The 16,074-nt window shown below is 35.8% G+C and overlaps 1 protein-coding gene across 1 annotated transcript in view; it reads right to left on the bottom strand.

The window, feature by feature from the left end:
• COL19A1 (collagen type XIX alpha 1 chain) overlaps window positions 1-16,074 on the bottom strand; it is a 184,830-nt gene that overhangs the window by 18,179 nt on the left and 150,577 nt on the right. Inside the window, exons 31-41 of the mRNA XM_042826945.1 lie at window positions 13,813-13,854; window positions 12,936-12,989; window positions 12,044-12,097; window positions 11,189-11,242; window positions 10,203-10,256; window positions 8,044-8,088; window positions 5,817-5,867; window positions 5,684-5,728; window positions 4,879-4,905; window positions 3,614-3,667; window positions 136-180 (exon numbers count right to left, since the gene is read on the bottom strand). Coding sequence (XP_042682879.1) covers window positions 136-180; window positions 3,614-3,667; window positions 4,879-4,905; window positions 5,684-5,728; window positions 5,817-5,867; window positions 8,044-8,088; window positions 10,203-10,256; window positions 11,189-11,242; window positions 12,044-12,097; window positions 12,936-12,989; window positions 13,813-13,854 — 525 coding nt within the window. The remainder of the gene's footprint in view (window positions 1-135; window positions 181-3,613; window positions 3,668-4,878; window positions 4,906-5,683; window positions 5,729-5,816; window positions 5,868-8,043; window positions 8,089-10,202; window positions 10,257-11,188; window positions 11,243-12,043; window positions 12,098-12,935; window positions 12,990-13,812; window positions 13,855-16,074) is intronic.

Genomic DNA, 16,074 nt, shown 5'->3' with positions numbered 1-16,074 from the left:
TCATTCTCATATCTGCCCATATGTCACTTGTTAAGAGCCCCCAGAAACAGTAAGTAAGATTACAGCTAAGCACCTTGCTTGACTTTTTTTCAGGTTCTTGTAACAAAATGAGATTTCTTTAATGAATATACGTACTGGTATCCCTGCTACTCCTGGTGTGCCAGCTGGTCCACGGTCACCCTGAAGAAAAGATAAATCATTATTTAAATGGTAACACTGAAAACAGGAGTTCATTCATGGATCCTGATTAAAACCTTAGGAAGAATTATGCAGTGAGCTGAAATCGAGGACAAGAGCTGGGCTCTGCTAAACGCTAGCATTTAGCTCTGACACTGACTCATTTTACAGACTTGAGCAAGTAACAGAAATCCTTGTTTAGGTTCTTTTGTCAGAACTTACAGCTTATCCTTTACATTCTGTTTGAGGCCATCCTGGAAATGGGATGATTTATCTGAGGATTTTTAAGTAATAATCATTTAACCAAAATTAACACATAACACATAACCAAAATTAACACATTGCAATTCACTATCCTATCAAGACCCCTCTACTTAAGATTCACCTTTTAAAGAACCTTCTGCCTTCCTGCTCTGCTCTCAGCCATTTCATGCAATTCAGTATCCTTGATTTGCTTGTGCTGTGGTCTTTTAAGAACAAAATTTCCTTTATCACAGAGATACCTTCATCAATAATTTAAGCTAAGAGAATGGATTTTGTGCTGGAGTTGACGAGGTGTGAGTGCAAATTCATCTTTATCTCCTGTGAAGATAACTCAAAGCAGATGGATGGAGCTGACCAGAGGTGAAATTCTACAGCAAGATTTGCCCTATCCCATTGCTGACATGCATCAATCTGTAAAAATGCACTCTGCTAGGATAACGTTGTTTAAAAATGTAAGAAGATCAGACCCCAGGTTTCTATAATCATGTCAGGAAAGCCCTGACACAGCTGAAGCCATACAAACAGGAGAATATTTTTTGAGCTGAGTTTACATTACCCAGAGCTGTTTTGCAAACGCTCTGCCAGCACAGCTACAGTCACATTGTTTTGCGTAGAAAAACTCAAGGAGATATTTTGTGTCATTCTCATCATTTTGTTCAGGTGATAAAACAATAATGCTTGCAATTGGAAACAACTACATTATAAATAGCATAGAGAGAAGACAAGTTAATGCCTATAAACAGTTTTGAGAGCCTCACTTCAGAGCTACAGTATAGGGGAAAATATCAATTCTAGGTAACAGTAACTTCTCAGTTTTCTGAACCAATTATGCAGCACTAGACTAAGAAATGCAGCGCAGGACTGTTCAAGACAGATTAATACAAATTCTGTTTTGTTTTTACGTTTAGGGTTTTCAGACCCCATGACAACAGAACATAGTTAAAACCTTGCTGCCTATCACATTTGTGACAGAACAACTGCAGTACTAAAAACTTGACACTGCCCACATAACACCTAACTCTGAACCAAATAAATTGAATCTGGCTGAGGAGCCAGAAGCTGGCAGCCAGTTTCCCTGCACTGGCAGCTGGGAGTAACTTCTACAAATTAGGAGTGCTCTCCAATTTGCTTGCCAGCCCAAAGGAGTTAGTTAATGAAAAGTGCATGGCCTTGCAAGGCACATTCACTCTGACACACTGCCCACATAATAAAGCAGATCAGAGCAGTATCACCAAATGAAACTAAACCAAAACAGACGAGACCTTGGGTCCAGAGGGAGAAGCTTGCTCACAGTTCAACCTCTCTTGCTCAGGAGACAAAGAGAAGTCACACAATACAAGTTTCCCTCTCAGTGAAAAATTTATGAGCACCTTTAGAGTAGTCAAGTACTTGTGGTACTTAGCAGGGCTCGTTGGCTTCAGCAGTGCCTCCATGCTGCATGGTGATTCCGTAACCAGAATTTATATACACAGTAGGGTTCATTAGGTGCTGGCAGTGTGTGAGAGTAAAGATAGAAATCCTCAACACTTCCCTTGAAATTCTTTCCCCTTGCCCTGAATGCATTTAGCAATGTGATGCACAGCACAACTGCAAAATCACTGCGTCAGCATAGCTGAGGGAAGGCTAATTTTATCCTGAGGACACAAATGTGTTCAGCCAGCTCATGACATTATCACAAAACTACAGCTGGCACTGTCTATGCAATAAGGCGTTCTGCTGCACTGATGTATCCTGTAGTTCTAAATTAAAAGCCAGCATGCACTGTACAGTTGGGAATGGCAGGTAGACTCGGATTCTGTTTGCACCACAAGTGTGGAATTCAGATTAAATTTACTTAAAGAAAGGGTATTTTGGCTTTGGGAATGGGCCAAGCACTCACTCAGCTTGTTTATACAGTCTGTTCTGTTACATTTTCCCCTTATTTAATTTGTGTCCCCATTTTGTCTCTGTTAGGTTTGTAATACCTCCCTGTGTCTGTTTATGCTAAAATTAGGCTGTCCTTAATTGCTTGTAAATTGTAGTCTTCCAGAGCAAGAATTATCTAATTTAAAAACCTAGTGTAGTCACCTACCTTGGTTTGTTATCCTATAATCTCTGCAGAAGTAGTAGTAATACACAGTAATAGTATGGATAAACTTCTGATTATATGGCTTTTTGATGAAAAGTGTCACAGTAAACTATTTTTTTTGTATTAAGTGAATAGCATACAATTCCTAAAAACTGAGTGTTTGAATTGCAAAAAGATTACTATTTCTTCTTACACTTAAAAGATACGGGTAAAATCAAAACAAAGTGTCTCCACTGACAGAAAACGTATTTTCAGGGTTTTTTTATTTCTCTGGTGGACTTTTTATGCTTTACAAAAAGCTTAAATTTTTTAGCATTTCATAATAACCTTTACTCTAAGTTTGTATCAACCTCCATAACTGATACATGAAAGGCTGAAACATCACCAGCTCAAGGAAAAAGTAATTTCCTAGGACCAGAATGCACGCTTAAACAAGAGGAAGGCTCTTGAGATTGTGACACAGTTCAGGATGTGCTATGATGGCTTCACACAGGCAGTGCAATAAGAAAAGTAAAATAGAAACCAGGGGCCTTTTTAGATAATGAGCAATAGTCTTGAGAAATCAGTTTTGCCTTTGCGTTCATAGGGCCCTCACATCAAACACTGTGGGGTGAATAGGGAATCAGTGTCTTCTATTTCTAGCATTTCCTCTATCTTTAAACTCAGCTGAAATAGTTTTTGTTTGTTTGTTTGTTTGTTTTGTTTTGTTTTGTTTTTTAATGGAAGTTTTTCACATACTTGGTCTAGACTAATTCAGGTACAAATTTTGATTCATATCTGTAGCTATGCCCAAAGTGTTAAAACAAGCAGACAGACTCTAAGCATAACATGGTGCTCAGGAAAGAACAAGAATTAGAGACATACTACAAGGCTTTCTATACACATTTCCATTTGTGGAAAATGGAATTTTATATTGGGTAAGTAAATGATTTAGATGTAAATTTAAGAAAAAAAAAAAAAAAAAAAAAAGGAATATGGATAAAAATACAAATCTTTTTCGCACAGAAACATTAATTTTCAGAAAAATTCAAATAAGGTTTCAGAAATCAGTTAGCTGCAGACAGACCCATTAAAAAGCCTAAACTTCTTCTTTAATACTCTTACCTTTTCTCCTGGGAGTCCTTCTAGACCTGGTAATCCCATTGGTCCTGGGTCACCCTGATTTTTTTTAAATTAAAATGGATTGCATAGATTAGAAACTCTGAACTGTTCAAGAGAAATGTGGAAGAGTAAGCAAAAGCAGAATATTTAACTTCAGATTACCAACATAGCTAACAGTGGACAGATTTTGCTATACTGTTTTAATTTTGTCTAAGAATGTAATGGAAGACTCCCTTCCTGTGTTTTTTCAAGCCTATGTCAGCTCTAGGTCACCACTTTCAAGCTCTAAATCACCACTTTCCAGCAGCAGAGGCACATGTTGTGAGCATATTGTATCCACCACAGAACTAACATCCAAGCAATTCTGTTCAATTTACTGCATCAGAACAGAGCTCTATTCCTTGCACAAACCTTTCTCTGCAACAAAGGGCACACAGACGAAGTCTCTGTGCAAGTCTTCAGGCTTTGAATGAAAACCAAAAAACTTCTGCAGTGGAGAAATCAGTTCAACTGGGAAAGTTCTATTACTCTTTTTTTTTCCTTTTTTTAAGACAATCAACAGATAATTTATCACAGAAATTTGAACTACTGTTAATAATTTCAGTACTCCAGCTATCTCAGTTAAATCAAAAACCACAGCAAATTCCTTCTGCAGATGTTATAAATTCTTTGTCAGATTTCACTTTCCAAAGCCTGTACGGGAGGAAGTCCTTCTTGAGTAGGAAGAGGTTGCTGGTATAGAAAGACATATTCAGCTTGTAGGCATTAAGAGCAACTGTAAGCTCTCTGTTGGCTGGCTGAGTGGAGATTATGTGACTTTATGGTAGATTATGTCTTAGCTAAATCTTCAAAATGTTCACTGCCCCATCTCTTTGGGCTTGTCTGAGTTAGTCTGAGCTAGCTGTGGTTAACACTGCAGCTATTTTTGTGAGTGAAGCCAGATACTCTTAAAGGTCAGCAGTTAACTCTCTATGTATTTTACTCAGGAGTGACAGCATCAAGGCAGGACAACAGCTGGAGAGGTAAAGAGTCAGCATCTTAGTGGCTGAATGAACTTCTAAAAGCCCTAAGGAACTGTAGATGTTTTACTTGAAGATGTCGCTTCTTTCATTAATAGCAGACATAGCTGTTTTCTCACTTTGGTGAAAAGGACATGATTTTTCTTAAAAAAGGATCTGTCCAATACTTCACAGGGTTTCCTGATCTTCATCAATAAATCAAGGGGAATGGTACTTAGGCAATCTCTATTATGACCAAAAAGTACGTACCACGGTGCCAGGATCTCCTTTTGGACCCTGCAAAGCAAACAAGAAGCAGACATACATTTAGAGAACTACACAGTGACATAGTATTTTCTTCTATATTAATACATTATAAATATAAATTGGCAATGCAGTGCATTTACAATCAGTATTTAGTCCAGTCCCCTCAGCATATTAATTCTGCTTTAAAACAGCAGAACTTGCTTATGACTACTAAGAAAGAGGACTTAAATAAGTACAGCACACCTTGGGCTTCAAAGAACCAAAACAAGCCGAGATATCTGCACAGGGCAGCATACTGCCTGGAAAGACACAATTCTGTACTGCTGCCATATTCACATATCATCCTACACTGTAGCTATAGGCAAGGAATCAGTGACAGAATTGAGAATTCATGAGTTTCTAATTTCCAGCACATAATTTAATCCATAGCAAGATCATCACTAACTATAAGGAGCATATTGTGCAGTTTAGGACATTAAGATACTTTCAGTCAAGCCCAATACCAAGTTATGCACTGTTTTGGCAGACTTTACTTCATATTCAGCATAGCTTTAGAGTGAAATATTTAAATCAAAATAAGCTACTCTCCCAGCCTAAAATGTTTGATCAACACATAAAATTACATTTATATATGTCACTATTTATTACATTTATTACATCATTTCCTAGATGAGTTATAATTTCTACCTCTTACATATAAAATCCAGTTCCATGGTACTCATCAAAACTACATGCAGTTAAATGTCTGTTACCCCTCTGTTACTATTTTAATTACATATCAGAAATTAAGTTACTCTTAAATACTTACTGGAGGTCCTGGTGGACCTGGATAACTTGCGACACTTGCACCTCCCTGTAATAGCAAATTTAAAAGTTGAGTTGGACCAAAATTAGGTGTTGATTGAAAAGCTATGTATATAAGAAAGAAATACCAGAAATACCTGGAGTTTATATAAGCTGCTCATTCCATTTCTTTCATTGTAAGGCACACCCTTTAAAACATAAAAAGCAAGTAAGCACCACAACTATAAACCACAGAGGCAGAACCATTGCCCTGTTTTAAGTCCCATGCATCAGCAAAACTGTGGTTTCTAGATCAATTTTTCCACATTTCCAGACATTTCATAAGAAATGAATAAGTAAGAACTTAGTAGGATACACAACTATGTAAGCTTGGTACTTCATTTTTGTTTTGTTATAAAACCAGATACTGTAAATTCTCAGTGTACATTCCATTTCAACATTCTTACATAATAACTGGTCAACAGATAGAAGCAATGACAGCACTGTTTTCATTTGAAAAATCTGTGTTAAACTAAAAAGTAGAAAGCATCTAATTGTTCGCCTCAACTGTTTCGAGAACATAAAGGCTTGAATGGTAAATCTAGCTTAATACTCTAGTTAAATGGAGAAGACTGTAAAGAACTAAGAAGAGTGATTCAGTGGTTGAACTACCAACTCACATTTGGCCCAATGATTTTTGGTACACAAAAAGCTCAAACTATGCGGGTGTGTTCAACTTATTATTGAGTGGAATTCTTGCTCTCAAAAGATATCCAGAGGTTTTCTCAAATTCAAGCCAGTTAATATTTAAAGTGGACTTAGTAAATATGCATGCCAGCCACTCTTCCTCTACGAATGTTTACAAATCTTGTGTACAAAAATGAAAACATGAAAACAAAAAGGAAAGGGCAGACATTTAAAGTCAAAATAAAGTCCTAAAACATGTTTCCAGCATAAATTAACTTAGCCGATGCTCTGAAAACTTTACATATTTCAAGACTTTCAAGAACTTCAGGATGAGAAAGTTTTCATACATAATTAATGATGCAAATTAATACAGTACGCTTTACTTTAGTTTTGCTCTCAAACTTCTTTTATATACAAAACCTGGCAGATACAGAAAACTTGTGCTACAACAGAAAGTCAGAGATCTAGCTGGTTATTCTTGCATTGCATACTAGCTACAACTTTTAACCTGGTATCCTGCTATCCTTATACCAATTTTTTGAGTATGTCCTGAGTTCTAAACCATCACTTCCTCTAGAGAATTTTCATGACATACAGATTGAATTTAGAGAAGCAAGGACTTCAAGGAAGTACAGTCCTCTTAGCTAGAGTCAGCTCTAGGGTTAAATTTGGGGCAGAAGTGAATGATTTTTTTTTTCTACTGCAGGCTAGAAGTAGGCTGCATTTGAGACTGGAGTATGTAAGAATCATTAGAGTATAGCTAGATTCTAGAAACAAAGCATTCTGTGAATTATGGTAAAGAATGACATTTCTAAGGCTGTATTTAAAATAAGGGATTGTGAGGTCATTCAGTTATTAATTCTTCAGAATTAATTTTGCGTTAGGTACTGTTCCAGTTAATCTACAGTTTAAAGCCTTCCATGGACTTCCCTGGGTTACCTGATCTCAGGTATCCAAAGTGAATAAATTAACCTCAGTGTTCAAGGATTTTAGAATAATTCATTTGACCAGATTTCTAAGATGGCACTGGTGACTTGGATTTAATGATGAATCACAAGAAAAAAAGGGAATACTGAACTATTCTGCAATAAGACTTTGCTGTCTTCCTGCACTACTAATATGTCTTAGAGAGACAGTCTACTTCTTGATATCATAGAATCATAATCATAGAATGGCCTGGGTTGAAAAGGACCACAATGACCATTGACTTTCAACCCCCCCGCTGTGTGCTGGGTCGCCAACCACCAGACCAGGCTGCCCAGAGCCACATCCAGCCTGGCCTTGAATGCCTCCAGGGATGGGGCATCCACAACCTCCTTGGGCAACCTGTTCCAGTGCGTCACCACCCTCTGTGTAAAAAACTTCCTCCTAATATCTAAACTAAACCTCCCCTGTCTCAGCTGAAAACCATTCCCCTTGTCCTATCACTATCCACCCTGGTAAACAGCCATTCCTCCTCCTGTTTACATGCTCTTTTCAAGTACTGGAAGGCCACAATGAGGTCTCCCTGTTGCCTTCTCCAAACTAAACAATCCCAGTTCCCTCAACCCTTACCCTAAGGAGAGGTGCTCCAGCCGTCTGATCATCCTAGTGGCCCTCCTCTGGACCCACTCCAAGAGCTCCACGTCCTTCCTGTGCATTTCATTTTACTTATATCATTCCCAACATATAACGAAAATGTAAGCCAAAATCTCTTACCGGAGGTCCAGGTGGTCCAGGCTTCCCTGGAGAGCCTTCACTACCCTAGCATAGTGAGAGATGTATATAACGTTAATTTAATATAACTGTTGTTCAGATCTATTCCATTCCCCAATTGTGATGGCCATTATGACAATAAACAAGAAATACAGTCAGTAGGACTAGGTAATATCAAGAATGAATCATCCTGCTTAAGCTTTAGGCAAATTTAGGCTCTTGTTCTGTTAGTTAGTGATGCTTCACGCGTAGTAACTTCCTCATGGCAAAACAGTTGTGGCAATAGGGTAGTGAAATACTTCATATAAATTTCTAAGCAATCAATAGATAGAAGCTGTAATTCATTTTATGTTTTGAATATTGTTTTGCTAAAGACAATCCTCAATTTGATCATCCACAGATAAATAAAGACAAGTTTATTCAGAAACATGTTGGGTAAAGGAAAGGTCTTTATTAAGGGCTATAATGAATATCTTCTTGACTTTTACTTCAAAACACTTATCTGTAGCTGTAGTCTGTTTTGCTGAGATGCACTGAACTGCTTACATCAGGAAAAAAAGTTTCTTAGTTTTTGCCCCAGCAGAATAGTGGGTGCTTTGAGCAACACAGACATTTTAATGTCAAAATTTCCAAGCAAGATCTTTTCAAAATTTCATCACTAAGATTCAGTTAATAATTCTGTATAATTTGGAATAGGTTTATCCAAGTTTTTCACTCACTTCATTGGATTTTAATAACATTCTTCATTGAGACACTTAGGCTGCAAATTTAAAATTATTAAGGTGGAAAAAGTCAAGCTGAGCATACGACAGTAATGATTAACTCACCATAAGAATATACATTTTTAATTACAATCATATTCAAATAATTTCCAAATCATCTTGTGATTGAAACGTCAAGCAACAAATTGAAGGATTTATAGTATTTCATTAAGAGAGAAAATACTCTATTTTAGAACTTTTCAAATGTGGTCCTCAGATAAAGGAAGAAGAATGTACATAACCTGGCTATGGTTCAGTTCATCACTCTTAAATGATCTGACTTCTGGCCTTTTCACTCAGTGGCACACTAGTTATGGAGAACTGACTTTCTCATTCTCAAATGCAATAGTAAGAGGCTGCCTTCCTCTAAGCTTTATGATGCATAATGAAAAAACAGCTATGATTAGGTCTCAGCCAATAATAGAGATGTACATGCTTCAAGAAGCTGGTCAAACACTGCATTTCTAGAGACTTTATTCAGTACTTCAAAATTGTAAACACGAAAAGAACAAAACCTTGGTTTTTTGTTTTTTTTTTTGCAGTGTATTACTTAAAAAGGAAATACCCTCGGTAAATTATTTCTATCATGGCCAGGAAGGGGACAGTTCTCAACTCATTTTTATGCTGAGGATATTTCATAGCTTTCCAAAGTACAATTTCCTTTTCTTATTCATACCAAGTTCAAAGTTTTATAGAGTATTAGTATAATCACAGTCCATGCACTATGACTGGAAAAGCCTGAGCCATAGCTAAGAAAAAAAAATTAAGAAATATATCCAGGTAAAAAATGTAAAAATTATCTCAAAATATATTTTGATAAATCAGTTTTTCTGCTGCTGCATTTCAATGACTTGTGGAGCCCAAGAAATTAATTTGACCTTTTAGTTATAATGGAAGCACTTGATAAAAGAATATATATATAATTGATAAAAAAAACAGTACTATAACAGTGTAAATTAATTATAAAGGAAGCTTTAATACTTTTGCAGAATATCTGTATTGAGTAACTTCCATCTTTTGAAGAACATTAAAATATGCCTTTAAGTTTGACTAATACACTGGAAAAAGAATGAGAAGTAGAGCAAGTAGTAATTCATAATACACCACTTGACAATGTTTTTTCAATTTCTTAATTTTATATAACATATTACAGTTAGAAAACATTCCCTGAAACTCATATATACCCAACGTTTATTCTTCAAAATAGAAGCCTTTATGTTTGTTTGGAGAAAGTATTTGTAATCCAAGACAAGAAATAAAAATTCATTTGAAAATGTCAAAGTCATGTCTGCATTGTGTTAAAAAAATATCAAAAACACAACAACAAACCAAAACCCAAAGCATGGTAAAAGGATCACAAAACCTACACAGATCTTTATCAAAAGTGAAAAGAAGGAATACCTTTTCGCCTTTTGACCCAGCAGGACCAGGATGCCCAGGTCTTCCCATGGCTCCCTGCACAATACAGTATCAGTTTGTATTAGTTAAGAAACATCACAAAATTGCAATTTGCACTGCACCTTAGTTTTTAAAACTTGTACTTTCTGAAGGTCATTTAAAACTAGTTACACTTTTCTTCCAGGTTTCAATATTTCTCTTCTCTGTCTGATGCAAAAGCTGTGTTCTACTGATAAGCTCTGTGAAGGGTAAAACTTGTGTTTGTGGTTGTATTTTCACCTTGTACAGACTAAATGCTCTGCCCCTAAATGGTAACTCTTGATACTGTGAAGGATCATGTTTTTTTGCTAAAATGTTAATTTATGTATTCCACATTAAGCTTCCAAAATGTGTTGCAATTAGGGAAGCATTAGTACTGTCAACAACCCAGCATTAAGCAATGATCACACTAACTAAAACAGTCTCATTGTGCAAGTAGAAAATTAAGAAAAAATAAAATCCCAAGAGAGGTTTTCTCCAAAATACCAGTATTTTTCAGGATTAGTTTTTCAGTGACTTCAAATAGTAAGTTAATGTATTCTCAAGACTTTATAATTATTTGGTTTCTGCATTTAATGCTTTGAGGATGCCCGGTTAGAAATATTTTTTAGATTTTTATTAATAACACTATTACAGTAACTAGGGTATAAATAATTAATTAGCTGCTAGTTTGTCCATCATGTCTTTCAAATTCATGAAGTCTCTAGTAAGGTCAAAACACTGAAAGCATTTGGGCCACATAAACTTTGAATCCAGACAATGGTAGTATTTTTGGAGACATCAACTCACAACATAATTTATTTTAATGCAGCCACTGCGGGTAAGATTTCATTGTCACTCTCCTAAAAGCCAAAAGGAGGTGCAAGAAGATAAGAATAAGAAGTTTTGATATGTAATTATAGCAACCTTTGTAGAGAGAAATTAGGCAACAAATAATACCACATGCTTACAGACGGTCCACTGGGTCCTGGTACACCAGGCAGTCCAGGAACACCTTGAAGGCCCTGAAAATTAGAGGTACACATGTCAATTTCCTCTCCCATGTTATAGCCTCAAAAAATGACTTATATTTAGCACGTCCATCACTGTTACAACAACAATGAAGCACATTTTCATCTACCAGGATATCAATATTTTTTGGAATAAAAACAATGTACGCATACACGAGGATTTCAGACAAGTCTGTGCATTGCAGTACACTTTCCTCTGATCCACTGGGCTTAGGCAGATGAAATTTTAGCTATATTACAGTCATGTATATATGTCTAAGCTAATTGCTCTTGATTCCCCTTATAATCCATAGGGAGAAGTAAGCTCCACCCAATAGTATATAATGGAAAATACTGTATGTACTTTAAATTCAAATATTTTATTTCCACTTAATAGTAACTGCTGAAATGACTATTCCCATCAAACTATTTGCCTTACAGAATATTTCTCAAAGTGAATGCTAAATAGGAAGTAACACAATCAAAGCAAATACCTTATAAAATTAAATATTTTGTGAAAATACTTGGCATTTACCTTTTTATTGCTTTATCTCATACTCTTAAAAATTAGCATTTAGATTTATGCAAAGCATTAAAATATATAAATGAGCATAAACCTTTACACAAATATGAAATAGATTTTACTTATTTTAATAATAGTGCTTAATCTTGTCGAAAACTTAGATTCAAGGGCTATCTGCAGTAATACATTATTATCCCAGCAGTTTTAAATAAGCAGTTTAATATTCTATGCACTTTCCTCTTGGTCTAGGTTCACATAATAGTATATTGGCTACATAAATGAAGTAATTTTACCTCATCACCCTTCTCTCCAGCAAGTCCAGGAAATCCACGTTCACCTTTGCTTCCCTATGAAAACAACATTCACACAAATGTTTTCTGTTAGAAAACAATGAATTTCATGCTAAGGAGAGCATGAAATTTTATGACCCACATTTAATATATACGAGTACAAACATAAAGTGACTAAAACAAGAAAAAAACAAAGCTCAATACTACCCGTGAGTCTTAAAATGGATTCCCACTAAGGTGAAAAGAAAGTAGTATTTTTTACCTGATAGGTAAATTGGCATAAAAAGACTAATGGAGATATAGCCTTGTCTTCAAATACTAAAGGGTTTAAATGCTTGCCCACAGGGAGAATGTATACTTTCAATTAATTAAGTTCTACTGTAGGAAATTAACTTTCCATGCCATGAGATATTTTATCAGATTACAGCAAAACAGAATTTTGATTGACATCAGTGAAAGTTCAAGTCCCAGCGAAACTGCTGAGTTAGTCCAACAGGGAATAATTTGCAACGGCACAGAAGATCTGGTTGTTACACACTTGAGAGAGAAGTTTCCTTCTTTACTGCAAGATTCCTGCATGACTGACTCACTTAAGCCAATAGATGGCAATGCACTACTGGACAATTAAATCTGAGCTAAGTTTAACTAACAAGGCACAGAAAGTTACACTGGCTTGGGACTTAGTTCCCAAGCTGTTTAGCTCAATTCCCAGAAAGAAAGGGCACACTAAGACAGGAAGAGGACTAAACTGCAAAAGCTGTCTGAACCTTTAAGCTGCTCAGGTGCTACAAAAACAGGGATCAGACAAAAAAATTTAAGACTTCTCTGACAGAAAAATCTGGCTTTTGATTTTTTAATAACAAAGCAGAGTAAAATAAGCTCTTCAAAAACTAACCTTTGGCCCTTCTCTACCAGGGATGCCTGGAGGACCTCTTGTGCCTGGATCACCCTAAGGAACAGACACAAGGCAAAGTGATAAATAAGCATGATAGTGACAGGGTCAGAAGATCTGATCTTTGCAACCACGCTTTCCTGCCTTTGTTACCATCCATAGGTGACTCTTCCATTCATTCTCATGGAGGCCAATTCAAGTTCACTAATTCAACCATTTTTTTCCAAACATTTTATATGCTAGAAATAGAAGCTTAGTATCAATTAGTAAAAGCAAAACTTTCTAAACAACTTGGAAGAAACTAGTTATTAAAAAAAAAAAAAAAAAAAGAAACAAACAAAAAAATGAAGATAAAATAAGTTAAAACATGTATCCTTGGCAGAATAATGTTTGAATGCAGAATTTTAGTTAAACTGTTTCCAAAGCTCTTGATGAGACCATAGAGATGCAGGAAAAGGAAATCAAATTTACAGTAAGTTAACATAATTATTGTTATTGCTAATCCTTAACTTTCCAGTCTAAATCAGTTTTATGAAACAGTAACACTATTTCTTTCAAAAAGAGACACCAGTGCATTTTCAGAAATTGAAAATGAGGTGTTCTATCATTTTTACAACTGAAAGCAGATTGATGTAGACTGAACACAAAGAAAAAGCTTTTGTTGAAGAGGCACTAGAACAGGTTGCCAGAGAAACTGTGGATGCCCCATTCCTGGAAGAATTCAAGGCTAGATAGGATGGGGCCCTGGGCAGCCTAACCTGGTGGCTAACAACCCTTCCCACAGAAAGGAGGGGTGAAGCTTGCTGATCTCTAAGGTCTCTTCCAACCAAAACCATGTTATGATTCTATATTTCATTTTATAACCTCTGAAAAAGTTTACCTTCAGTATAGTACCCATGTCTCCCACTAGTGGCAGTGCAATCTGAAATTGCAAGAAACACTTGCAGTTAATCTTTTACACAATGTTACCAATTCAAATAGGTGCTGATTTTTTCAAAAGTTGATATGGCAACTCATATAGCTGATTACATATACATTGGCTGAGATAATTTTTTCTATGACAATTCTAAAAATCAGGGCATTCCAGATAGTTTTAAAATGTTAAATATCACTGTCAATCCAATCTACCAATGTAATATTTTCTTGCAGTTTGAACAAAATTGACACAATACTTGTCCAAAAACCACTAAATTCTATTTTCAAGTCATAATATGTAATTGTCTTTATAGCATACCAACAACAAATCATCCTCACTGGAAATTATCACAGCCTTTTGTCACCTATTATTTTCAATGTTTTCCTTCTGCTTCCTCCTAGGCTTTGACTCTAATCTGAACTAAATTCTGAACTGTAAAGATGCCAAAGCTAACTTCATTAAATTAGCTCAGGTACTGGAAATAATCCAGCTACAGTAACATGAGCAACATAAGTAAATTTTTTTCCTGCCTTTAAACATCAAGAACCAGTGCAAGAGTCTGTGATGCCACAACCAAATTACTAACAATACTAAAGATAACCCATTTAAATCTCAATCAATTGGTAAACACTATGCTGCAATATGTCTGTATCCTCTGATTTCCAAGTGCTGTTATTAGACTTACATTTAAAGACTTCCTATAAAATCTGATTGAGCCGATTACTCACAGACTTCAATTATCGGTCCTCATTTCTTCTTGCAAGTGCTAAAACAAAAATAGCCCTGGGCATATGATAAAATTAGACACATTCAAAATTTGTTACTGCTGTTGTTCAGCTATGGGAATCAAACATCAGTTCAAGACAAGAACTGCTGAATATACCCAATTTAACTATAATCAGGAATAGACTATTTACCCCTATTTGAAAGCATGCAGAGAACAACTGCTTTAACTTCTGTACTGTTTTAAGACACAGGACCCAAGACATGCAGTTTGACAGGGTCCTAAAGTTCAGTTGCCAGGGCACACAGTTAAGAGACTAAGTCTACTGCACTTGTGACATACAGCTCATGTGCTCTGTAAATATAGCAAGTCCACACATAATGCACACATAATTTAAAGTCGCAGCTGCATATGTGCATCTCTGAATGAGTGCATGATACATCCTGGGCTTTCAAAAATGTTAAAATGGCCTTCATTTTCCAGCCTTACTCCTGGTTGCTACATCTTCCTTGAAAAAAAAAGAGTATTCCAAGAGTAATAAATGCCATTAGTATGTTTTAGCATTCAGATCTGTTGTTTAGTAGTGGCATCACATTTTTTACTTACCTTTAGTTTACAGTGCACTGCGCCTTCCAAAACCTATTCAATTTATGGATCTTGCTTTTCATATTAAGCACTTTATACTCATTGTCTCAAGTTTCATCTTGTTGACTTCAGAATGTCTCTGAATTTTAGACATTGGTTTTATCTACAAAAACCTAAGCAATCTTTTCCAGTTCCATGGCAGTTTGTATCTACTTATCCAAATAGAACAAAAACATTGAAAAGAACCATGCATGGGAGAGACCTCTCTTTCAGAGTTCTACAAATGTCTGCTGATAGACACCGATATCTATATTTTTGATAAGCACTAACTATATGGCGGTTACTTCCAGAGCATTTTTTGCTTGCATATGAAAACATCATGAGGACAGTTTCAAAGTTTTAAGCAAATCAAGATACATAACAGCACTATTTCCCTATCCTTCCCAAGAAAGTTAACCTTTCAGAAATGGAAATATGATTCATTCCATGATTGATTCTTAACAAAATAATGTCAGCATTCTTGTATTTCCATGTAATCATTCTTATTAGTATTTAGAATTAAATATATATATATTACTAAAGCAATCAAGCTTGTTTCAACTTATCTATTATACGTAGGTTCCTCTCTCTCCTTTAATGAAAATATGCTCTCTCTTCACATCTCTCCATTCCTCAAAAGCCCCATCTTTCACAAAATACTCAAAGGTAACTGCTAATCATTTAGAGACTTCTTTGTTCATCCCTCAGGTGATTTTCACCAGCTATTCATGCTGTAACTAAAAATCTTTAGCTCTTTTTTCTATTAAATTAACTAAAATTAATATAATGCATTTTCCAAAACACAGGGTTTTTTTTTCAGTGAATAGTGAAAAGCCACTGAATTACTTGGCTTTGTCTGCAGAGTCTGTAACTTGATC

This window comes from Centrocercus urophasianus, unplaced genomic scaffold (genome assembly GCF_019232065.1).
Source record: "Centrocercus urophasianus isolate 14NV4802_14NV808 unplaced genomic scaffold, USGS_Curo_1.0 seq_10, whole genome shotgun sequence".
Lineage (NCBI taxonomy): Eukaryota > Metazoa > Chordata > Aves > Galliformes > Phasianidae > Centrocercus > Centrocercus urophasianus.
This window is presented reverse-complemented; position numbering and strand designations above follow the sequence as displayed.